General features: G+C 43.1%; 2 protein-coding genes across 4 annotated transcripts in view; one reads left to right on the forward strand and one right to left on the reverse strand.

The window, feature by feature from the left end:
• Positions 1 to 4,931: 4,931 nt before the first annotated feature.
• ythdf3 (YTH N6-methyladenosine RNA binding protein F3) lies at positions 4,932 to 12,821 on the reverse strand. 2 transcript variants are annotated; one of them, XR_013132502.1, is made up of 5 exons: positions 12,463 to 12,821; positions 11,958 to 11,982; positions 11,367 to 11,446; positions 9,339 to 11,103; positions 4,932 to 6,706 (listed from the first exon to the last, which is right to left on the reverse strand). XR_013132502.1 is itself a non-coding variant. In XM_077013411.1 (5 exons), the coding sequence occupies exons 1-5, from the start codon at positions 12,484 to 12,486 to the stop codon at positions 6,683 to 6,685; spliced, it is 1,809 nt and encodes a 602-aa protein (XP_076869526.1). In that variant the 5' UTR covers positions 12,487 to 12,820; the 3' UTR covers positions 4,932 to 6,682. The 2 variants fall into 2 exon arrangements, 1 of the variants encoding a protein (XP_076869526.1); XM_077013411.1 differs by having other exon boundaries at positions 9,448 to 11,103; positions 12,463 to 12,820.
• Positions 12,822 to 20,520: 7,699 nt separating this feature from the next.
• rps6ka3b (ribosomal protein S6 kinase, polypeptide 3b) overlaps positions 20,521 to 24,151 on the forward strand; it is a 27,556-nt gene continuing 23,925 nt past the window's right edge. Inside the window, exons 1-3 of one of the 2 annotated variants that reach the window (XM_077013412.1) lie at positions 20,521 to 20,759; positions 20,900 to 20,989; positions 22,354 to 22,410. In XM_077013412.1, coding sequence (XP_076869527.1) covers positions 20,640 to 20,759; positions 20,900 to 20,989; positions 22,354 to 22,410 — 267 coding nt within the window. In that variant the 5' untranslated portion in view covers positions 20,521 to 20,639. The remainder of the gene's footprint in view (positions 20,760 to 20,899; positions 20,990 to 22,353; positions 22,411 to 24,151) is intronic. The other variant, XM_077013414.1, reaches the window with a different exon arrangement.

Here is a 24,151-nt window from a genome sequence, read left to right on the forward strand (position 1 = left end):
GGGCGTTTTGAAAGTGTGATTAAAAAAGCGAATTATTTTGAGTATATGTATAAATATTTAACTTAATTAAGTTTAACGTGCTGAGAAATATTGAACTGGACCTTTAAAGTGAGGTACAAGTGCTTTAATTCCACCTTGTATAGGTGTATGAACCCGGCAAACATGACATTGTTCATTGCGCTGAGGCGCGGCGCGCGCGAAGTTACAAAATTCGAGAGGTGCACGACAGCGCGCGAGGCTGCTCTTTCCCCCGTGCAAGCCGTCGCGGCAGGGCCGGCGCCACGGGGGGGCGAATGGGGGCGTCGCCCCCTCAGTCGAGGTGTCCCGCCCCCTCAATGTAAAAAATAAGACCCATTTATTTTACAACAATCGCTACATGGTGCTCCCTCGGCCGCTCGACAATCGTTACACGCTACACTACATTCCCCACAATGCAACGGTAGCCTGCGAAGTCACTGCAGCGCGAAGCGTCGCGAGGGTCCGCGCGGCGAAAATGACGTAATCGCAGTGGCTCCGCCAGCGCAATGAACAAAGTCATGTTTGCAGGGTTCATACACCTTTATAAGGTGGAATTCAAGCACTTGTACGTCACTTTAAAGGTCCATTTCAATATTTTCCAGCACGTTAAACTTAAATATGTTAAATATTTATACATATACTCGAAATGATTCGAAATAATTCGCTTTTTATTCACATTATTTAATGGTTGTTTATTTTCCCCAATCTTAACGTCTTCACGTTCTCTCATGTTTCGTCCTGGAATTACAAGAGGCTCGTATTTGTTAACGTAATACAAGAGAACTGTTCAGTCAGACAGATATTTGTTGTGAAACGAAGTAGTTACAATTTAAAACATTTTCAAGTACTTTAGCCTAAATTGCAGCACTTTTCAAACCTGCAACACAAAGCAACATTAAAATTCGGAGTCGCGCACTATGGTCACTCGCGAAAGTATAAACCTAAATCAGCAGTCAGAGCAGACATCAACGTTCAGCTATCCCCCTTCTCAAAAATGACTAAATGTAAGGTGGACACTGAGAACGGGTTTCAAGCCAGGTGGGAGGCAGAGTACATGTTCACGGAGGTAAAAGGTAAACCTGTGTGTCTTCTGTGTGTCTTCATGTGATTTTTCTTTGAAGGAAGTTTGCTTTTATCTGTTTGCCTATTGAAAAATGTTTTCACTTGAAATTACTGACAGATCCATAAGAAAATATTGCTTTATTCATTTAAACATTAAATAATATACACTGTGTTAGGTCTTGGTTCAATAGGCTATGTGCAATCATTTCAATATGTTTTAATAAACATTGAACCAGTCCGGCCCTCGGCTTGTAACAAATTTGTTTTTTTGGCCCTCGGTGTATTTGACTTTGACATCCCTGGTTTAAACGATTCCTCGCCATCACAGCCAGTATTGTTATACTGTGCATAAATACCGCATTGTACCAGTACGTTTCATAACATCAATAAAAACTTCAATACTTTACCAGATTTTTTACAATTAAAGTGCAGTAGATAGATTTCTTATTTTATGTACTTTCATATTTTTTTCTTTTTCAAAATAGAAATGTGACGAATACTCCCTTTTATAACAGAATTTGTATTCTTTTGTTTTCTTTATATTTTAATTTCCCAGTAATATAAATATTCTCAGTCATTCCTATTTCCATGTTTGAATATTCTCAGTCTGTGTATAGGTACATTTGTCAGCCTTTCATGAAATAGAGTTGTTCTATTAGTAATGGCAGTATTGAAATGAAATACAATTAGATAATCTTTGTTCTCCATTTACATAATCAACATGTATTTTTTAATCATTGTGTTTTAAGTTTTAAGTTCGAAAATGTGCATTTTTATTTCTTTACCTAATACATCACTTTAAGCCAGTATCAATAGTCATCATTCATGCACAAATCAAGCCTTGAATATATTTCTGGCTTCATAAACATGACTATCAACATGCCCCCTCATTATGTTTTACTGCCCCCCCAAGCAAAGCAGTCCAGAACCGGGGCTGCGCCACAGACATCCTTAAACCCGGCGAGACATAAGATGGATGGGGGGGGGGGGGGGGCGTAATCGGATCATTGGCTAAAACGAGTTGAGTCGATGTGATCAATAGAAACTGCACATGCAGCAAAGAGGCCTTAATGGCCCTTAATCTCCATTAGGTATTACAGGGGGAAGTTGGATGCCTGTGGCTGCAGAGGGTTCGGCCCCTAAGCAGGTCAGCGGAGTGGTCCGCAGCCCCTGAGAGGCAGTAGTGACACGTCTCACTCCGAGGCTTGAGGTCTTCATGTGCGCCTGGGCGAAGGTGTTGCTGATAAAACGTTCTTAGGACATCTTTTGAGGATGTTCTATTAGCATGAGGTTTTTGTGTTTGTAATATTCTACACCTGTCAGGTGTAAATCCATGAAGCAACCAACTAGCTTAATCTGAGCATGATATAGCTAGGTGAATCATTTTGGCTGGATCATAATTATATTTCCCAAATGAGTCTATAGAAGCTTTGAGAAAAGGGTGACTCTGAAAACACTGAAATGGGAAAAGTACATTTTCTCCTTTATGTTGAGTTAGTCTTATTTTTCTCCTTTCTGTCCATCTTCGATCTCATCAGACTTGTATACCGTCTTCCCCAGAGCTCGTTGGGTTTGCTAGCCAATAACTGAAACCTCACTGGTAAGTTCGTGGAACAAAATCATGAGACAAATTGATATTCAAAGGCTGTTACTAAATGACGTCTATTACCTGGACCAGTTTGAGAAAGTTCTTCATGCCTCTGCTGAGTTTGAGCTCCATTAATGAGTCTTGAGGACACTCACTGTGTTTGAGAGCAGACTGCACATCTGTAATGTTACTGGAAGAAGTGCTTACTGCACTGCAAATGTTTTCTCATTTACAGAATATTGCAATCTGTGTGTTTTATTTCAGTGATCAGTGAATTAACAAAATAATGGATTATAATTAGTTATTACTTTTTATAAATTACTATTTATGTTGGTAGGCTTATAAAAATAAGTAAATAGTGATTATGAGCTCATCAGTCTCTAATAACCCAGAGATCTGTCTGCTGAGCACGGCAACACTGACACGCACACACACACACACACACATTAAAACTGACACCTCTCTTTGGATCCTCTGACCTATACCGAGAGAATTAGCCTCAATTCCAAATACTGTTTACACATAATTCTGTGATGATTAGGCCTGAATTATGTTAACTAGATTTTGTTTATTTTCCATTATGTGCCCTTGTACCATACTAAACAAGTATGCATTGCCTCTCTTGATTATGATTCTCATTAGCATGAGGTAAACATTGGGCAAGTGCCTTAAGTTAAAAATATAAAATAAAAAAGGGTCTTTAAATGCCGAATGTACTTAATTGTGTTTGGAACGAAGCCCAGGATCTCAACCACTTTACATAGACTAAGTGATTAACAAACATTGTAATTGATTTATGCTGAACTCTAAATACCTCCAAAAACTGCACTTAAGCATTCTTGGTTTGAGAATATTCTCACTCTCCAGTGAAGAAGTGATATTTCCCAAATATCACATATTATATCCAGGATAACAGGAGAAGGTTGCAGGCACTTCTGCTGCCTGGTGGGCAGTGTAAGCACTTTCTTCAGGCCCATCAGCCAGGTTCTTCTACAGCTGGAAACAGGAGCTGGGGGCTTCATGCATCATTGTGTGAAATGAAACAGTTGAAAGGAAGGACGTGTGTGTGGTCAGATTATTCTCTGCTGGACCATCTGTGTCTTCTCAAGGACTGAGAATAGACTGGAGTGGAGCTGAGGCAAGGAAGCAGGATAGTGTGATGCAAATCTTCAACCACTTGGCTAACTGCACACGATAAAACAATCATAGATTTATTGTTTCAAAGGGTCAGAGGATTCAGTTTTTTTTGACAGATACATGTCCATCTTTGAGAAGGTGCTCAGAGCTCAGGCACTCAAAAACTAGACATGAAAAGTGAGGAAACAAGGACGCGTGGAATTTGTTTCACTCCTTTCGGTGCGGTGAGAAACACCAGTTATTTGGAGACATGTGTTTGGAGGCCTATTAAAAGCACAGGCAGCAAAATTAGCCCAAAAACTAGGAGTGGGGGATAAAGAAACCATAAAATTCAAGGTTAAGAAAAACAAACAAAGAAAAAAAAAACCCATTAACTGGTTTGTACAACAACTTGTATTTGTTATAACTGGCTGAGACTTTTTTCAGATTTAGTAATTACTCAAGTGATTTATTAGCCAGTGGTAGTTTCTCCTGTCAAAGTTTGGGATGCATTAGGAAAAGCTACATTATGTGGCCAAATTTCTTTCCATTTTAAAAACGTAATACAGCATATATCTCTGAAGGCCTGGCACAGTAATGAACCCGGCCCCACAAATAATTGCTAAAATGTTGCAAAAACATTAATTATAATGTATCATCATGCATAAAATATCTGTGAAATTTATGTGAATCTTCCCTGACATAAAATGGGTTCTCGAGTGTTGGGTGCATAACAATATATAAGCAAATGACGCCATCTAGCGACAAAGTTGTCTATGACATCGCCTTCCATCAAACAAAAGAATAGAGACCAAGTGAACTGAACGGTTCATATGCAGAAGTCACACTCAACCATACAGAAAACTGGGGGGCAAGTGGTAAATGATGAGGAATTCTGACTCATGGAGAGTAAAAACGACACTATGGCTGCTGCAGTCTGCCGATAGACAATTCAGAATCTACTCAGCAATATTTTATGAATCCCTAAATATATCGTATGGTTCCTGAAATTCAGACCCATCCTCTGAAGCTCATTTAACCAGGAGACCTGCCATACTGATGGATTAAATGTATTTGTATTAGCTAAAAATAATGTGTGGTCATGAAAGCATAATGAGTGAGTTTGAAGTTGCTGCACTCAAGACAGTTTTCTGGTTCCATAAATCTATATTTATTTTTAAAATCAGATTAATTAATCACATCATAATGCAATTAGCATTAGCATCATTACGAAGCATCGATTTACAGAAACCCAAACAGACATGGCCACAAATCAAACCACACAGAGGGGAGAGGTGGTTCTTTCTGCAGGGGCTGAATCCTCCGACTCCATCCAAAATAGGAATCCAACCAAGGAAGTGAAGTGCTGCCCTGCCAGCAAAGGCTGAGTGCTTACCCGCATCCACACAGCACAGAGACACACACAGACTGGGGGGAGGGAGAGAGAGAGACAGAGAGGAGGGAAGGGGGGAGAGGGGGCGAGAGAGAGAGAGAGAGAGGGAGAGAGAGACCTGCTGGACCTATGGAAAAGGCAGCGTCTAATGAACAAACAGGAAATACCACAGACAACAACTGCGCTATATTGCTCACAGATGTGGGTGAGGATCGGGCCTTATGAAAGGATGTGGGTCTCAGACACCGGCATTTCCAGCCAGGAGTCACCAGCACGTGGCCGTTTGGACTGTTCCATACTTCAGGCCACAGCAATGCATTAACTTTAATCATTCAATCAATATAATCAAGACCTAAATAGATTACTTCATATTTTGCATGTCCTCAGAATAATGCTCAATATATATAGTTTCAAATGCCAAAACAAAACCTCTCATGCAACACGACAAAATTTGGACAACATGTGTAATGTCTGGAGCCCCTAAACGTACGTGAGAAACAGCACATTTCTGGTTTAAGTAAAAACTCAAAAACATGGAATCACTAAACATGGATAATGTTTATTTAGCTAGTGAGTCACCTAAAGGAGAAAATGGTTCTTGATAAGCTCCTGCACTGGGGACAAAACTGCCCGGGCGAGGGGTGGGTGGCAGGGTCTGGGGCAGGCGGTGGGGGCAGTTAGTCCCTAAAGCGGCGTGGAGGAGCTCACGAGCGTGAGGCCCGTCTCCCAGTGAGATACATACGCTCCAGAGGGCAGCTGTGAGGGTATGGCATCACAGAGCAAGTTTCCCCTTAAAAAAAATGCACTTTTGAATGACAAATACAAGAAAATAAAACAAACAAAATAACAACAACAAAAAATGTGCATGAACTGGTGGTGTCCACCAAGCTGCATAATTATCTTTTGGTACACGGAAACAGATGTTACACTGGGGCAGGGGACTCTACGACAACGGCCATGATTATTCCAACTTGGGCTTCAATAAGGTAGGGCACACACCTCGCCTACCTCAGTCCTGATCACTCCACAGACCTTCACACCCATTCAAGTAAAGATTTGTTATTTTACACACACTTTTTTTTGTCTCCTCCGAGGGCGCTCGACAAAAGTGTCGAAACTGTGAGGAACTCCAAAAACCAAATGAAAGAAAAAGGACAATAAACCTACAAATAAGTCTGGTGAGATCCTCAAAACCAACTACACTGGTTAGTCAGTTCATACCAAACAGAAGTCCGGTGAGTTAAGGGTACTGGTAGAAGCTTCTCGAAGGACTGAAAGTGCTTAAAGATACAGTTTAAGTGAGCAATTTGATTTCTTTTTTGTGAGAGACTTGACATAAGGGCAAATGCATCAAAAATTGACAATAGTCCATAGATCGTGTTAAGTGTTCATACATGGTCTTCAGCAGAAAATATCTCAGAACCCCCTTCTTCCTCTGTGGTTAGGCAATATTCAAGGTTCTACATTATTAGTGTTGAAGTTCTAGCAGGGACACCGCTGTAAGGTTACTGCTTATTTCTAGTTCGCTCCTGCAAAAAAAAGGAAGAAAAGAGAATATGAGATGACGTGATGGGGAGACGCACCAGAGGAGTCGTTAGGCAGATCTGGAGAGCAGACAGCATGTGTCGGCAGGTTTGCTCCATTTGCAGGTAAAACAGAGGGCCTATAAGCAAAAAAAAAAACAAAACCAAAAAAATAAAGGAGGAAGGAAAGAAGGAAAGCCAGCAATATTGTTTGCGTCCAGTGGGACATGGACAAAGTGATGGTGGAACTGCCCACAGCGTGACGGGCACTGCGGAACGCAGTCTGAAGGGGAAAGATGGCTCCCACAGTGACGGGAGAAACACACACAGCCAGAGACTGTGGCTGCTACGCCATTAATAACATTCAGCCGTACTAGCAGGGTGACTGTGAGGGCACCAATTAAGTCTCCCCACAAAAGGCACTGTGTTGCGCGCGTCCTACTCACTCTGGGCTCGGCCCAGCTCGTGTTCTGCGTGTGCTGCACACCTGAGAGTAGTGTGGCCCGATCTTTGGGGGCGCCACCGCGTCCGTTCAACCCTGCGGGCTCCCTAGAAACAAGCAGCGGGTGAACCCAGGCAGCGTGTCGTGGAGGGTGAGCGCGTGAGTCACCGCGGGTCACTAAAATAGCGTGTAGTGAACCCGCAGCGCACGGGAATAAATCCCCTCAGCGGCCTCCGTCAGCCGAGCATCGGCCTTCCACAGTACGCCTTCTTGAAATATTCATGAGCGTGTAACATGGCGCAAACGAACCAACTTAGGTTGGTCAGGGCCGAGCCGGCAGGCAGCAGAAGACGGTCTCTCTGCTCACATCCGTCCTACGTCTGCAGGGTTTATGTTGCTATAGCCAATTCCGTACCATGGTACCATATTACACATCTTTTGAGTTAAACCTGGAACGTCCAACCGCACACACGCCTGCATTAGGCCATTACTGAGAGCAACCTTGGACTCCTCATTCTAAAGGCCTGAGATACTCAGTCTGAGATCACCACCCCCCAAACACGCAGCGTTTCCAGGCAGAACCAAGAGCTGCCTGATGCTCCTGGAAGACGGGAGCAGATTTCCAAGAACAATCAGACGCTGGGCAAATTCCTCCTGTTCAAAGCAAGAGCAGCACCCACTTGGGCTTCGTCTGGGAACAGGAATGTGCAGAATGTGAACTGTAGCAGCAGAGTCACGTCCGCCTCCGGCTGGTCTATCCTGGTCCAAAACGCTGCTCTGTTGCCAGAACCATCCATACTCCAGGCTTTCAAAACTGCAATTGGGCAAAATGCCTCTTAAATTATTTTGTAAAAGTCAAACAACAGAGAGCAACCCTGCCCCATAACATTTGGTTCACTGGGCAAATGGTGGTTTTCTAGTGAAAGGAACTAATTAAAGTCACAACAGAATGTTGAATAAGCCACACAACTGAAAACAAACCACTTAACATCCAAACAACTGTGAACACACCTAACATGTGAGAAAGTCACATATGTGACAGTCAACAGTGCTCCATTGTGCTTTAAAATAGTCTAGAGTCTATTCCAAATCACAGCCCGTCGTCCGCAAGGTCTTGTGAGCTGATGAGCAAAACACTCAGACGAACCTTTGAGTGTTGCCACTGCACGCCGCCATTACTGAACCATTTTTAAACGATAGTGAACAGTGAAACATTTCTAACTGAATAAGCGTGTTTTATTAAATATTGTGGTTAAATATGTTTCTATCCTAATTCATGTTTCTGGGCTAGACTCTGTGGGCAGGGCGGGGGGAGTGGCCGTGCTTTAATATTTTAATTCATTAGTGTCCATGCAATCCAGGTCAAATTGTTAATCAAATGTACTAGAGATGGAAATCAGGGTCTCAGCAGAACCCAATTCTCCAAAGTGCTGCTCCCCAATTGAGAAAAACTAGATGCTCGTGTGACCTGTACCACTGATTCCATATTGCCCCTTTCTAAGTAGGCTCCAACGAGAGCTCCACACAACTAATATTGCAAAGCAGTCTCGGGTGATCAAACTTACACCCATTCTTCCAGAGTGTTCTGTGACAACGGTGGCTGAAACTGAAGTATAACTTAACCTGCTGTCATATCCATATGAAATGCAGGATATTATAAAGTGTATCTGCCATGATAAGACATAAAATGGAGGTGAAAATCAACTGATGTTGAGGTAACGTCAAGTTTGTTGCTAATTTTGTGGCGTGTGGGCAGGAAACAAGATCAGTCTAACTCGTATCAATGGGACAACTGCTTGCTGTTTAAACTCCTTTGGAGTGGTGTCCCCAGTCAGACCTTTGGTGTTGCACTACGAGGTTAAAGCCTTTTTACCCCACCAACCTCACCCCTTTCTCCTTTATAATAATCTTTTTGAGAGCCCATTGCCAAGAAGTATGTTTAAAAATACAGAGGCCAAGTAATACATATTAAGATCCAGACACTTGAATACACAAACACATTTAAAATTTGTTACCATTTCACACCCTCTTTCTTCCTTAACAGAAGTGTAATTATATTTTTGCCATATAATGATATATCCGTTTCCTGTGTTTGAAGCACATGTAATGAAGAAAAAAAAAACCCAAACAAAAACTAACTCTGCTTGCAAATGCGCTATTAAATACCCTCGCTTTGAAATGAATGAACGTGCGGACCGCATTCTATTCCCGCGAGGCTGAAGCGACAGGATGGGCGGGACCCAAAGACGCGTCCGTCGTTCCCGCGCGTCTACGGTGCGGCGTGCGGGAAAGCCGTGTGGCTTACCCTGCGCATGGCTTCTTCCTCCTCCTGACGCTTCTCGTAATGTGCAAAATCGTCAAAGATGGAGGTGGTATGCTTGAAAGTGGCGATAATTTTGAGCACGAGCTTGGCCTTCTCCAGGGGCACCTCCTGCGTGTCCCTGGAGTTGGTGACGGGCTTGTTGTCATTGTTCTCCAGGCGGATGTGCCGCAGCTGGTTGTTGGGAACGTCTTTGACGAAGATCCACTTCACCTCGAACTTGCCCTTCCATTTGTCCTGAGACCAGACGCCGGCGTAGGCGTTGTAGTCCACGGCGGACTTCATCTCGGCCACGCCGCAGAAGTGCCCGCTGCCGTTGACGCTGAACAGCAGGTAGAGGGGGCCCTTGGCGGCCAGCGAGCGGTACGCCGCGTCCAGGCGCTTGTTGCCGTGCTCCGTGCTGCACCAGATGGAGTACTTGATGGAGCGGTGGATGTCGTCCTCCGAGTAGCTCTTGATGATGAACACGCGTCCGTTCTTCAAGTTCCAGTCGAAGTCTTTGGGGTTGTAGTTGTTGAGGGCTCGGAGCTTCTCCAGCACAGGGTGGGCCTCACCGGCACCGGACGAGGGCGAGGTGCCCAGCGGGGTGCCGGCAACACCCAGGCCGAAGCTCTCCGCCCCGCTGAAGGTGGCGGCCCGGTTCCTGGGAGCCACCCAGCGGTTCTGCGGCGGGATGCTCTGCTGCGGGTGGGGGTGCTGGGGTTGGGGTGGGGCGGGCTGAGACGGGTGGTGCTGGAGAGGGTGAGGGGGGCCTGGGGGCAGCTGCTGAGGCGGTTGGGGGGACTGCAGCTGGAGCTGCTGGTGTTGGGGTTGCGGGGGCAAGGGACTCTGCAGGAGGGGCTGTGGCTGGGCCAGGAGCTGCTGCTGCACCAGCGGCTGAGGGGGCAGCATCTGCTGAGCGAGGGGGGGCTTTGTGATGGAGCCTTTGTCATCCCAGGTGCCAATGTTCATGTTATGTTTGATGGGGGGTGGCGGAATGGCAGCACCGCCCCCCAGTCCCGTGCTGGCCTTAGGCTTGAGCTTGGGCTGAGTTTTAGCAGGTTTCCTAGCAATCGCCGCCCATGACGTGGGCTTGGGGGCGGAGGAGCTGACGGGCGCCATGTTGTTGGCAGCTATACTACTCATGCCCGCCGCCCCTCCCAGAGGGGAGCCCACAGTTTTAGTGACGGCCGCCATGTCAGAGCCGAGCTTGAGGCCGGCCATTCCCTGATCAATACTGCTAAGACCCGGCACTTTGCTGAGCTGTGTGTCGCTGCCGAACCCTGCCTGTCCGTCCGCTATGGCCCGTCCCAGGGAACTGGGGGCGTAGCCGTAGCTGCTGCTGTACGCAGAACTCTGTGTGGACTGTCCCTGTGAGCCACTGGTGCCCCAGGTGGAAAAGTCTGCATTGCCCGGGAAGAAGTTAAATCCATGTTGGCTGAGAAAGGGAGGCGTGTTGCCTAGAGCTCCGGGCTGACTAAACACTCCATCAGGGATGAAGTGGTGCTCTCCATTGCTCATCTGTCCATAGGTGGTCAGGTAGGGCATGGGGGGGTCTCCTGCAGTAGACCACGCAGCTTCTCCCAGAGAGTAAGGAAATCCAATGGACGGGGCATAGTAGCTGGGCATGTAGGGGTCAGACATTGGTGGGTAGCTATTACTCTGTATGGGAAGTAATTTAAAATGTATTAGGTACTCATTATATACATTTTATCTTAATGAAAGGTCAAGCACAAAATATTGTTGGAAAAGAAGGTGTTAATGTAAATGGGAGCCTGCACTTTTAACAGTGGGTTCATGCTAGGAAGCAACAACATATTTGTTGGAAGTAATTAAACGTAGTCTTTTGGAGCATTGCAATTAGTTACTAAAATGTTTAATAAGACTTCTTAAAAATAAAAAACAATGGTTATTGCTTGGCTCACCTGATTTGTCTGGCTGCTTAAGTAATTCTCAAAGTCATCATCATTTACTGCATCCTTCTGATGCATTGAACCGTTTTGCACTAAAATAAACATATAGAAAGAGTTGAGCAAGCATTAATAGCTTTTTTAATAGCTTTTCACCTTGTTTGTGTTTTACTAACCAGTTTACAGTGTTTACTAACCAGTAGGTTACAGCTCAATAAGCTTAGCCTAAGTAGAGCTAATACATACTAGAAGATTATGCAAAAATAGGTAAGCCTGCATACTATGAGGTGACATGACTGGAAAGAGATCTCCAACAGGCTTTCCAAATCATCATAATTAAACTTTCTAAGCAATACAAGACAAGCGTATAACCAGACTAACAAAACGTACAACGTTGCTATGAAATCTTAACAGTGTTAACTCTATTGTGAATAGTAACTCGACTTCATTTTACGACCTTCCCAAAATAATTTAAAGATATCACCATACAAATAACCTGCTAGACTGCAACTGCTAACCATTACACTTCTGCGATGTCCAGGGAGAAGGTCCAACATGTGCACACTACCCGGTCCAGTAAAACGGTCATTACAACAGGTGACGTACCTTTATTTCCTTGTCCTTTAGGTCTCTGAAACCGTGCGGGAGGTGCGTGTAAAACAACCACAACGAGAGAGAAATTACAAAAAATGAAACTGAAACACCGCAAAAACATTAAGAACTGAATTTACTGGCAAAGAGTTGCTCGACCAAATGTTTACGCCTGCAGGAGAGGGCCCAGTTTGGGGCAACGCCGGACCAACGCCGCTGCCTCTCTGTGTTAAACTAGACCAACAGTACAGAAGTGCTACACATCCCACACCAACAGGTCCGAACAAACAAGGCAGTGTTGTAAAATTAAAGAGTGATAGTATGATTAAACCCGGGGCCGCGTATGGGCGCCGGTCCGGCCCAACACCCCCCAGCCAGGCGGCCATGGCTGTGCGCAGCTGCCCGGGCTGGAGCGCCTGCTGCATGTAAAACCGACACGACTGAATAAGGAGGAGCGGATGAGGGGAAAACACACCACACTGGGGGGTATGTGAGGGCGGGGGGGGGGGGGGGTCGGTACCTGGTCCACGGTGGTCGCAGACATCCTCCAGGAACCTCCAGGAACCCCGACTGGCTGCTGCTCGTACTGTCCGCGGGCCTCACGCTTATTTCCCCCCTTCTCTCCTCTCGCCTCGGCCTCTTTACTCTCTCTCTACGGCCGCTGTCGCTCCCCTTTCGGACACTTTTAGGGCGCGGTGGTGGCAGGCGACGGCGGCAGGGAGCGTCGAGTTGCCGAGGGCGTCCTGGGTGGCGAGTGCTGCTCGAGTTACCCCCCGAAACGTTCGCTCCGTGTGGCGTCTGAGCAGAATTTCTCCCCCCTGACCAGGTTCCACAATGGCGGACGGGACGTCGCTCTCACTTCCGTTCGTGCGCTTTGACCTTCCGCTTTGGGCGCGTGCGACGTCACGGCGGCGAGGGAGCGTGCGTGCGCGTCCACGCGCGCGTTCCGTGTAGTTCCGCAGCTTGCGTTAAAAAAAAAAAAAAAAAAAAAAAACGTTCCACGCTGCTCGTGCGCGCTTGTGGTGAAATTCTCCATGCTGAAACGAGCTTCGTTTTGGATTTGACATTTAAAGCAAAACTCGCCCTTTTTGTAAAGGAGAAAGTATGATGATTTTGGTTTTGTTTGCAACTTATAAAAACACTGTAGGTCTATTGATATTTTCAATAGGAAAAATAAACTGCACCCTAAACTGATGGTTCTCAGTATGGCATCGAATAAACACACAGGCTATAGCTAGGGTTGCAACGGTATGAGATTTTCACGGTATGATAACCGTCTCAGAAAATACCGCGGTATCACGGTTATCACGGTATCACAGTTAGTTTGTATATTGTTAAAAGATACACTGACCCTTAAAGAAATTACAACAAGTTATTTTTGTTCAATTAACTATTTATTGTAGAAACCTGGAACTATTGTATACAAAATGTGTCCTTTAAAAAAAGCTGTACACATGTTTATATAAATACTGCAAAATTAGAGAAACCTAAATCATGGATTTCAGTACAATTATTTAAGTTTAAATTATTTAATATCTGATAAACTCAGCCTGGGTCAGTGTCTGATCAACAACTGTTGTAAACGTTCGTTGTACTGCCAAGTTGGAATATAACCAGATACTGCAGGAAGAGAGGATTTATTTCTGACATCATCACAATAGAGATTTCTATTTTAAGGCTTTCACACCGAGTCTGGTTTTAACATATCAAAAACAGGCACGTTAGAATTTGAACGCATGTAAATTAATGGCGTCTTTCACATCCAGTGAAAGCAAGGACCATAAAAAGCTAGGTTTATACTTTCACTAGTGACCGTAGCGCGCGACTCCGCACAGTTCTTTTGTCTTACGTTAACAAATACGAGCCTCTTTTAATTCCAGGACGAAACATGAGAGAACGTGAAGACGTTAAGATTGGGCGTTTTGGAAATAAACAACCATTAAATAATGTGATGAAAAAGCGAAATTATTTCGAGTATATGTATAAATATTTAACTTAATTAAGTTGAAGGTGCTGGGAAATATTGAAACGGACCTTTAAAGTGACGTACAAGTGTTTTAATTCCACCTTTTAAACGTGTATGAATCCTGCAAACATGACTTTGTTCATTGCGCTGAGGCGCAGCGCGCGCAAAGTTACAAAATTCGAAAGGTGCACGACCTCGCGAATCGACAGCGCGCGAGACCCTCGCGCACGGGCGGAGCCACCGCAATTACGTCATTTTCGCCACTGATTTTAGTTTAGCTTTTTTTTTTTGTTAAAAAATGTGTTAAGTCTGATGCACTTTCTGCCATTCTCACTGCTGTGTGCCGAGTAGCTGAACCGGAGCGGAGTTGCGCATGCGCGGGTCAGTTTCTCCGCTGGCTTGCTTTTTACCGGTAATAAGCAAACGCACACGGTATGATAACCGTGCATTTTAATACCGTGGTATACCGTGAAACCGGTTACCGCTGCAACCCTAGCTATAGCCTACTGCACAAGAGGTGTCATGTACGTGCTATTACACATTCATTTACATTGTATATCATTATCGAGTCTAATGAAATATCATTACTAAGGTATTAATGCGAAAGACAAATAATTTCTGTGCTGATTCTTGGTCATGCTGATGGTCAGACCCAGTTTTTGTTTAAATATAGCGGGATTTTATTTATTAATTATTCGTCTGTCAACAATAATTTGTTATTCCATGAAAGAGTATGCAAACAAATGCTGAAACAATGTGTCAACGTAGTTTGCTTACAATATAGTTATTATAATATAAAATATATTATTATATATAGAATAAAATAAAATATAATCATTGATCAGTTTAACTGGTGTGTCAACATACAATATGGCAACTTAAACTAAAGTAAAATACAAGTAACGACAGCCTATTAATGATATTTAAATATCTTAAATGTTCTATATAGTATATTCAATACTACTCATCGTTTCTGGGCACGTTTCAGAAGCTGTACATAGATATTTATTATAGGGTCATGCAATGCATCACTAGGAATTTTGGAGGGTAATGCTAGTATTACGAAATATAAATGTCCAGCCAAATTGTGTACTTTTCTTTCACAGCCAGTAGGCGGCGGTATGAACCAGAATTTTGATAGTCGTTTCACGATCGACAACAAATGGAGAAGGCGGCAGGTTTCAAGACGCAGATCGGTTAATAGAGGAACTTAGGGAGTTCTGTATTCTGGCTCTAAGCACTAGTCCTGCGTGATGCGAACCACGAGAGACAACAAACATGTATGCTGTTTGTTAGTTATATGTGTTACAGCAAATGTGTTTACAGACGGCAATGGAGTACCCTTCTAACAGTAACTGTCCATGCGCCACACGGTGCATCATCCTAACCTGGTAGCTTATGTTGTATCGTGAGTGTTATCTAGGATAGTTCCCTGCGATACTATCTAGATAACTATCCATCTAGCTGAGTTCGCCGTGATAACGAGTTAGGCTCCACACAGCAGCTCTGTTGGTGGAGAGCGGCCTGTAGTCTTTTGTCCATCAGCTGTTGGCCATCTGATGTGTGCACAGGTCTGTGAAAATGCTGGCAATTAGGACATCATAAGCAAAACACAAACGACATCACAAACATGAATTTAGTCTCGTAAAATCAACATTTCTTTTGTTCTCGCTGCTTCTAACAAAATTTTGTGAAATTGCACTGTATATATGAATCTCCAACTGAATTTTACTTAAAAAAAATAAAAACAAACAACAAACCTATCCTCAGATAATTGATCAGATAATATACTTCTCCCAGTTGTTTTTCTTCAGCTTCTGACGGCATGTACGAGTTTGTTAATAACCATCTCAGTCTTTGTTCATGCAGTGTTAATGTTCAGTGCACACACTGGGCCTTTTAGTAACCCACATAACCAGTTATTTTAACCTTAGTCCTTCAGATATTTCAGCCTTGTTTTAAATGTTGTAAGTGATATGATACTATTATGTTGAACCATATTTATACAGTTGTTTATTTGTGACCTAAGAAATGCAAGTTTTAAAATCAACTGAAAACCTGAATTACCCAACAGCACCATTTAAGTGTTTTAGCTGCCATTACTGTGACTGGTTCACAGTGCACTCATCTCGTCAAGACACACAGGAGGCACCGTCTGCTTCTCCCACACAGGCGGTGGTGCCCAGGGAGATGGGGTTGAGGCATGGCCATCACCATGCCAACCATCATGCACTGGGAAGCTGAAGGCGGACCATCTGAAGAACCTTGAGATCATCTAAGACTCACATGCATTACGGATGACCATATGGTTTAAGCTACTTTATTAATGAACACAAGGATTTATATCACACTAAAGGAATTACAGTAATCTGTCCAGTACAGTATGAAGGCCTATGAGGAGTAAAAAAAATTAGCTCATCAATTTTTTATGTTCAATCAAGTATTTGTATTACAATAGCTTTTTTATTGTATGCTATGTAGTTTAAATACCAACAGGTGTATTGATAAAACATGTAGGTGCCAAATAAAACATAAATTATACAAATACCTATAGGTTGTCATTTGTAATTAAATGTATGTGGTAAGGTTCTCTCACACTCTTTATAGACTGGCTATTATCCTTTTATTAATGTTCAGAATACTTGTGTAATAGCCTTCAAGGCTGATAACGACTCTGTGAGCAGCATGTGCTAGTGAACCTGTGTCAGTAGTAATTTAGGCGCAGCGGGACTGCAGTTTAGTTCATGACATCATCAAATGTCTGATTTAGCGTTTTATAGCTGCTCTCAGTTCAGTGGTGTAGAGTAGTCAAAGAAAAGGTTTTATGCACATGTATGTTAAACACCTCTATGGTGCTGGAAATGAGAATGCATGAGCCCAGTTGAGACTCTCTCTTTCTATGCTCATATCTTCATGAGCAATAAAAACACAGCACTGTGATTTTTTTATTTTGCTCGATTTGCTCATGAATATTATCACCTAGAAGGTTCTGTTCTGTGCCAAAGTGGTCCTTACCCAGGTGCATCACTCAGTCTGGAGATTGGGCCACTAACCAGGTGAAGTCCTCTTTGCAGAAGTGTATACTGTAAAATGGAAAGAGGTGGCACATTCTTCACCATGTTAACCGCGTGCTTTGTGCCATTGTGTGAATTTGTTATATTGTTATTTGTCACCTACAAGAGCAATAAATATGTCATAAGGGCTTGACTGAAGCAGATATGGGCATCACTGGAGAGCTGATATCATTACAGGAATGAGGATAACGCACATATATACATAGTCAATCACATGACTTGGTCCTTTACAAATGAGATTTGGAGAATTTGCTGCATTTATGACAAAATTGCCTTACATTAGATAGTGTTCATTGAAAATTAATTGCATTAAAATTGGTAATTGTGAAAAGTGTATTGCAAAATCTTGGCCTGTATACTGGTAGTATAACACATTTCTGAGACCTCAAATTAATGGCAAACAGCTAAAATATGCAAAAGACACTGACAGGTGGAAGTGGGAATAAACAGCAGATGCTGATTCTTAGCTGTGTCTGATATTTTGAGCCCTGTTTATCATATTCATAGAGGGAAGGAATTTAATAGGCTCTCTGTTGCTTTTCCATGAAGTGACATCATTGATTTGGTTTGTTGTATTGGTTCTCTCCAAGTACATGGAAGGATTCAGTTATGCTGCCTGGCTAACAGATGGAAAGACTTAATGACAGCCCTAAGAGACCAAAATCCCAGTAGCATTTCTAATTGTAGAAGCTGTGTGTCTAATGGTTTTTATGGAAACATAACCATTTTCCCGTGGATCTGAACTTACTCGTACCTTTGTATAAGTATTCCCGGGTTCTCTGTTTCGGGAGACAGGCATTGATGTTTCACATTTAAAAAGGCTTCAGGTTTTCACCTCACTTTTGCACACCTGTAAATGTCAGCTTGACCTGAGTACAGACTAGCACAGACTCCATTCATCAGCCACTGTGACATGGGCAGCTTTTAACCTCAGCCCTTGTGTAGTAATCTCTTCAGGCTTTTTGGAGAGCAACTCTACAATCCAGTGACCCATTCTTGGGGAACTCCAAACCTGTTGTTACTATGGACACAGCATTACAGATGGGGGGGGGGGGGGGGGTGAAGCCAGACTCCCTGCTGAAAGAACCAGTTCTTCTACAGTGAGCCATGAATAGAGATGCGAACCCCTGGTCAAAGCTTAAGTGCATCAGCTAAAAATCATGACTATCTTCATCCTCCCCCTGGTTGATTCTTCTTACAGAGCACCTTGGCAAAACAAACCTATTTCTGTCCTTAAGAGATCTGCTGTCTCGAGTGCCTTAGAGTGCCTTATTTCTGTGACTTGACTGCAAACACACAAATCCCACAGATGACATTTATATCATGTAGAATGTCAAGTATTATACATTCCTGGAAGCAGTTAGCTGTCGCAATGTTTATTTTTCTCTGAGATCAACAAGAGACATTTAAAATAAAAATGTGAGAGATAATATTATAAATATCTGTGTCTGGTCTGCTGTATGTTTTCTTTACAGACTATGAAGGAAAAATGTGTCTAAATAGATTCTGTTTTTGGCAGCAGCAGTTTGATGTTTGCAAATTATTCTGGTTTGTTGTCGTCTTGGGTTAGAATATTACTAGGCACTTTTACCTTTAAATAAATCATTAAAAACACCCCCCACACATACAATGTGACAGTACAGAAGCACTTTGCACATTCTGCCTTTAATACATTTTGCTAACAGTATTTATCAGCTCAGCAAATTTAATAGGCTGTGTGATGGTAAGCCAAGGCAGCTTTGAACAAGTCAGTGCTGGGTGCTGTCCCATTACTGCCACTCACAGCCCTCATTTGCATTAGCCTGCTTAGGGGTGAAAGTCTGTAAGATGTCCCATTTCCTTCCCTTGATGTGCACCTTTCACAAGTGTTATCCATACCACACATTTGTGTAGATTATTAACTAACCTGCTGAAAAACAAATGCTGAAGTTACTGGTTAGGGGGAAAAACTACTTAATTTGTCTTTGTGGTGTTAACACATCTACATCTTACGATAGTAAAGCGTTGCTGTTAATCATAATGGAAAGTTTTGTTATCAAACTATACAATAGTAGGACCTTCAAAATGCATTAAACACGTGTTTATTGTGTGTTTACAAACTCCTGTTGTTCACCTTTCACAAAAAACACAAAAATGTGCACATCCAAGTATACCTTAGGGAATTAATCAATGTAAGGCCTTAATACACTTTGATAATATTTGTCATTGGCTTTAGTTTTGGTTTTGGTTACTACACTGTAAAAAATGTCCATGTAAAATTACAGTAATTTACTGGCAGCAGTTTCACCAGTATTATACCCTATTTTTACACTACGGATACTGTAATTACAATTACAGCATAATACTGTAAACACAATCTACACAATATTACTGTTTTTTTTAATCTACAGCAATTTACTGTTAATTTCTGTTACAGCTAACAGAACTCTGTATACAAAAACAACAGCTCAAAGGGCAGCGGTAGCTCAGTGGTTAAGACGTTGGTGTTGCAATCCAAAGGTCCTGAGTTTGAATCCCCCCCTCCTCCTAGCTGCCACTGCTGGGCCCCTGAGCAAGACCCTTAACCATCAATGGCTGGGTTTATATTTATGGCATTTGGCAGACGCCCTTATCCAGAGCAACTTACATTTTAATCTCATTTTTATACAAGTGAGCAATTGCGGGTTAAGGGCCTTGCTCAGGGACACCTCAGTCATGGCCTAAGGTCTGGGAATCGAACCCACGACCCTCCGGTCACAAAGACCAGTTCCCTAACCACCAGGCCATGACTGCCCTTATATAAAATTCTAGCCTAAGTATTTTTCTAATATTTTTTGTTAGCTTAGTACAGTTGGCTAAAAACTTAGATTAGGTTTTCAGGTCCACGATGTAACTTGCACCACAATGCAGTGTTACAACTGCTAAAACACTCAAGCAAGTAGAAAAAAATAGGGAAAAAATTTTCTAATCTCCCTGCAGCCATTGCTAATTACAGTTAATTACTGTAATTAGGAAATGCTCAAAAGGGGGCGCTCGAATTACAGCAAAGATACCCACAATGCTTATCAGTTCACAGCAGCTTCCTGTATATGAAGTATACAGTAGTTTACTGTCAGATTTTCCCTGTAAATTTATAGTCCTGTTAAAGAACAGTAAATTACCAATTTTCTGTTTGTATTAACAGTAGAGTGCTGTTTTCAAAAATAACAGGTTAATACTGTTGGAATTCTGCTGTAAATTAACAGCAATTCTTTACAGTGTAGTGTTGCAGTGAATCATCAACAAGTTCAATTTGAAGTCGGTAGGTGTCGCAAATGATCATTTATGACGCCTATTTTTCAAAAGCCACTTCCAACATTGCTTTGTCCTGCAGCCGATTGAAATTATTCAGTTAATACTTCTAAATTAAAATCACATTGTTTAAACAAGTGTAGGCTACTTTAAGAAGTCTGTGATTGACCAGAGCGCAGAAACACGTGGGTACAATCATAAAAAAATATTTTATGAGTAATGGTAAAACGTCGACTTTGTAATTGGCACAAAACCACCCACGAGGAGTGGGTGACTGGGTAGGCACGGACCTGTGCTCGCACCTGTGTGGTCCGTATGAAGCAGTGTGTCCCTCCCTGTGAAGGAGACGCAGGGTGACTCCTCTGTGTGACAGGTAGACGAGCCTGTATGAGGCGCCATATTGGGAGAACGGAAGTGAGACTGTACTGCCTCAGACACACGGAGCGGAGAGGGAGTGTAGCGGCGCAGGGCAGCAGGGTCCACGGAGACGGAGGACAAGGTGGAGAGGTGGCGGCGGTTTATGAATTACTGAGCGTTTACTTCCCCCACTTCAGTGTTTTCTGGGGTTTTTTTTAAGCGCCCAGACACATGCGGAAATAGTCGTTTCAGATACCTTAAAAGTCATTAGACTGGCTGGTTTGTTACAGAGTCCGTTTGTACCTGCTCAACTTCACATCGCCGAGATGCCCCTGGCGCAGCTGGCGGACCCCTGGAGGAAGATGGCAATCGGGAGTGAGGTGAGTTTCCAGCGGCACCAACATTGTTCAAATGTTACTTTTATTAGAACTGCTTGTTTCTGTGTTAGCTGCTGTGAGAGAGGCAAACCTCCCAGCTGTGTCTGCTACTTTCTCAAATCTCTCATCTGGGATGTTGGAATTGGAATAGAAAAAAAAAGAATTAATCACTGTTCGTATCTGCATAACGTGTAGTGAGAGGGCTCAGATATAACGGGTGGGTAATTTAGTTTTATTATGATTTCAGACATCCCGTGTAGCCTGTTTTGTTTGTGAATAACATGTTAGTTGAGTTTTAAGACTTGAGATAACTTGTCTTTGGTGTGAAGTCTAACGTCATGGCAGTAGTGAATCATAGATCAGTCCTCTCCTCCCCCCAGTGCTATCAGCGATACTTTAGTCATTTCGCTCTGTCACTACATGTCACTTCCACATTACTGCAAACATTTGCATATTTATGTCTTGGTCTAGACCCCGTCATTTTCAGTTCGCCATTACCAACACGAGTCAAGGGAGGAACGTTTTTACTTATTCTGGGATGGGCCTCAATTACGCAGTTGTAACGCAAATATTACCAATTATTCACCCCGAGTAAACACTGACACAACATTGTTTCTCAGATAAAACATAAAACGACCAAGTAAGTTCCTGTTACTCTTAATCCACAACAAATACTGCCAGGCAAACAGATAAACATGTAGAACTAAGGTCTTATTACTAAACCATTGCATTGTATAGCATGGTAGTGTTGTTAAAGGATCGTCTTATCTTATCTTACTAATATTCTTGGATATGTAATGTAGTGTACAAAAATACTGCGATTACAATATTTTAAATTCCAGAACCGTCTAAATAGTTTTCTTTTGTCTTATTGGACACCAATCCTGAGAATGTGGTAATAAGATTGCGTGTGAACCCTTGTGTGTAGTAGGGGAGTGATTTGCAGTATGAATGGCCACGGTCAAGCCAGTCAGCAGTAAGGTCATCAGTCATCCTGTTGGCTAGGCAGTGACCGAGAACCTTGTCTGAGGCTACACCCAGCGTGATGAGTGCGTGGACTGCTGCTGTAATTTGCCCAGTGACGGCATGCAGAATAAAGGGTGCGTTAGCACAGTGGATCCAGTGTGAGTCTCAGTCTGGTCATTTCTGTTGACCATGTCTGCTGGGCGAAACAATCACTTACATTCTATGTAATACTGATATTCAGGCCTTTGATTCCCGCAAATCCACTTTTGACGGTTCACTGAGAGTGTAGGACCCTGTTACTAAGGTGGGTTGTTGGTTTGATATGTCATTTGTCTTGGTGAATATGTTGTGCTGAATAAGTGAGTATGTGAACGCACTTACACTTCCACCTTTAACTGCAGGACACGCATCATGATTTGGAGGATTCTGTAGGAGATGATGATGGCGTATCGTGTCAAGTAAGTCACTTTCTCCGTGTTTTATTTGTGGGCCATTAACTCTCACCCCGTTTCACTCTTTCTGCTGCCACTCTTGTCTCAGGGTGGTGTCATTACCTTGTCCGTCTGTTTCACGATGATCCCTTTCTCACGTCGTCAGATCTTGAATATATCAGGCTATGTTGAAAACTGTATGTGCGTCATTCGAGAAAAGTGAGAATGCCGGTGAGGCCGAGCGGAAGCTGCAGTTGTCTCGTGGGCCTTGTCTTCATGCTTTTGCAGAGAAGGTGACTAATTGGCCACGGAATCCCTTCAGACACAGCAAGCATTGATTTGGCCGGAGCGCAGAAAGGTCCTGTGAATGTCATAGCCATAGATGTGATGGTGTCTTCCACTGCTCTGCCCTGACACAGATCTAAGCTCTCTTTATCTGGTTGAGTGTATCTTATTTTCATAAAGACAGAAGTATGAGTACAGTGGGTATCATCTCAGTGCATTAAGAGAACACTTGGGAGGGGAGGAAGTTAATGGAATGCATGTTAGCATCAGAGTGATCTTGCGGAGACCTTCCTACCCTTTCTCTTTCCTCTCCCTAGTTGTCTTTCTCTCTCTGCCTTTCTTTCTCCCTCTTTCTTTTTCACTCTATCTCTCCCTCCCTCCAGTGGTGCTGAAAGGCATTGATTTTTAAATGCAGGAGTGATGGGCCTCTATATCTCATAGAGAAAGTGAGGACGTCATTAGAAATGTCTTCAGAGTATTTGTGTTCTCTTTCAAAAGTGCACTCTCAGGCACATAAACACACGCACAAGGATGGAGAAGTGTCTCTGGCTAGTAAGATGAGAGTTCACCTCAAACACAGCCAAACTGCTTTTGTGAATGGGGAGTTCTGACTCTCACCTCTAACTTCATCTTAAATGGACTTGAGGGACTAAATTGAGACTGCAAAATCATCAAATAGAAGCATTTGGAATATAGTCATTTTAACCTTTGTCCAACTGGCTTAAAAAACTTTGTGCGTATGAGTGCATTCATAGTGTATTTGTGTGTGCATGTGCGTACTTTGCAGAATATATGTGACGAGTATGTTTTCATTTGTCTCCATGCTGAGTGTGACTGGGCATACATTAAGGGTAGATAATGTGTGTTAATAAGTGAGTGAATGTGTTGAAGTAGCCATAAATCACTCACTAATTGAAGACTTCTTTGCCAGAGGAGTACTTACTCGTGTCTATATGAGTTTCTCCCACACAAAATAACTAATACAACTTTAAGAATAATCTAATAATTTTGTGGCATCTACTTTGCGTGTGAACGGGTGTGTGTGTGTGTGTGTTTGGGGGGGGGTCAGTGTTTATAGCAGTTTATGAATGTGTTTCTGCTTCTGTGGTTATTGGGTTAGCACTACAGTAAAGTTCTCTGCATGTTAACTCTGGCACCCTCTGCTGTGTTCTGCCAGCTAATATAAACAGCCACACACACACGGCATCATGATGTAAAGCTGTGTCAATAGAAGAATTGGTGTTATTGGTTACATATATCCCCCAGCATGGGTTCACAGTGGCTAGATGTTAGACCATCAAACCCTGCATGTTCTGTTGACCCATTCTTACACGAGTACTGCCCTTCCTAAGAAGGTTGGGGGGGGGGGGGGGGGGGGGGTGTTGGCGATTTACCCCAATCGTCCACCAGTCCCAGGTCAAGCGTGATGTGTACAGAGGCTGTCCTTTCGGGGCACGTGTCTGTGGTGCACACGTCCAGCATG

This window comes from Brachyhypopomus gauderio, chromosome 7 (assembly GCF_052324685.1).
Source record: "Brachyhypopomus gauderio isolate BG-103 chromosome 7, BGAUD_0.2, whole genome shotgun sequence".
NCBI classification, from domain to species: domain Eukaryota; kingdom Metazoa; phylum Chordata; class Actinopteri; order Gymnotiformes; family Hypopomidae; genus Brachyhypopomus; species Brachyhypopomus gauderio.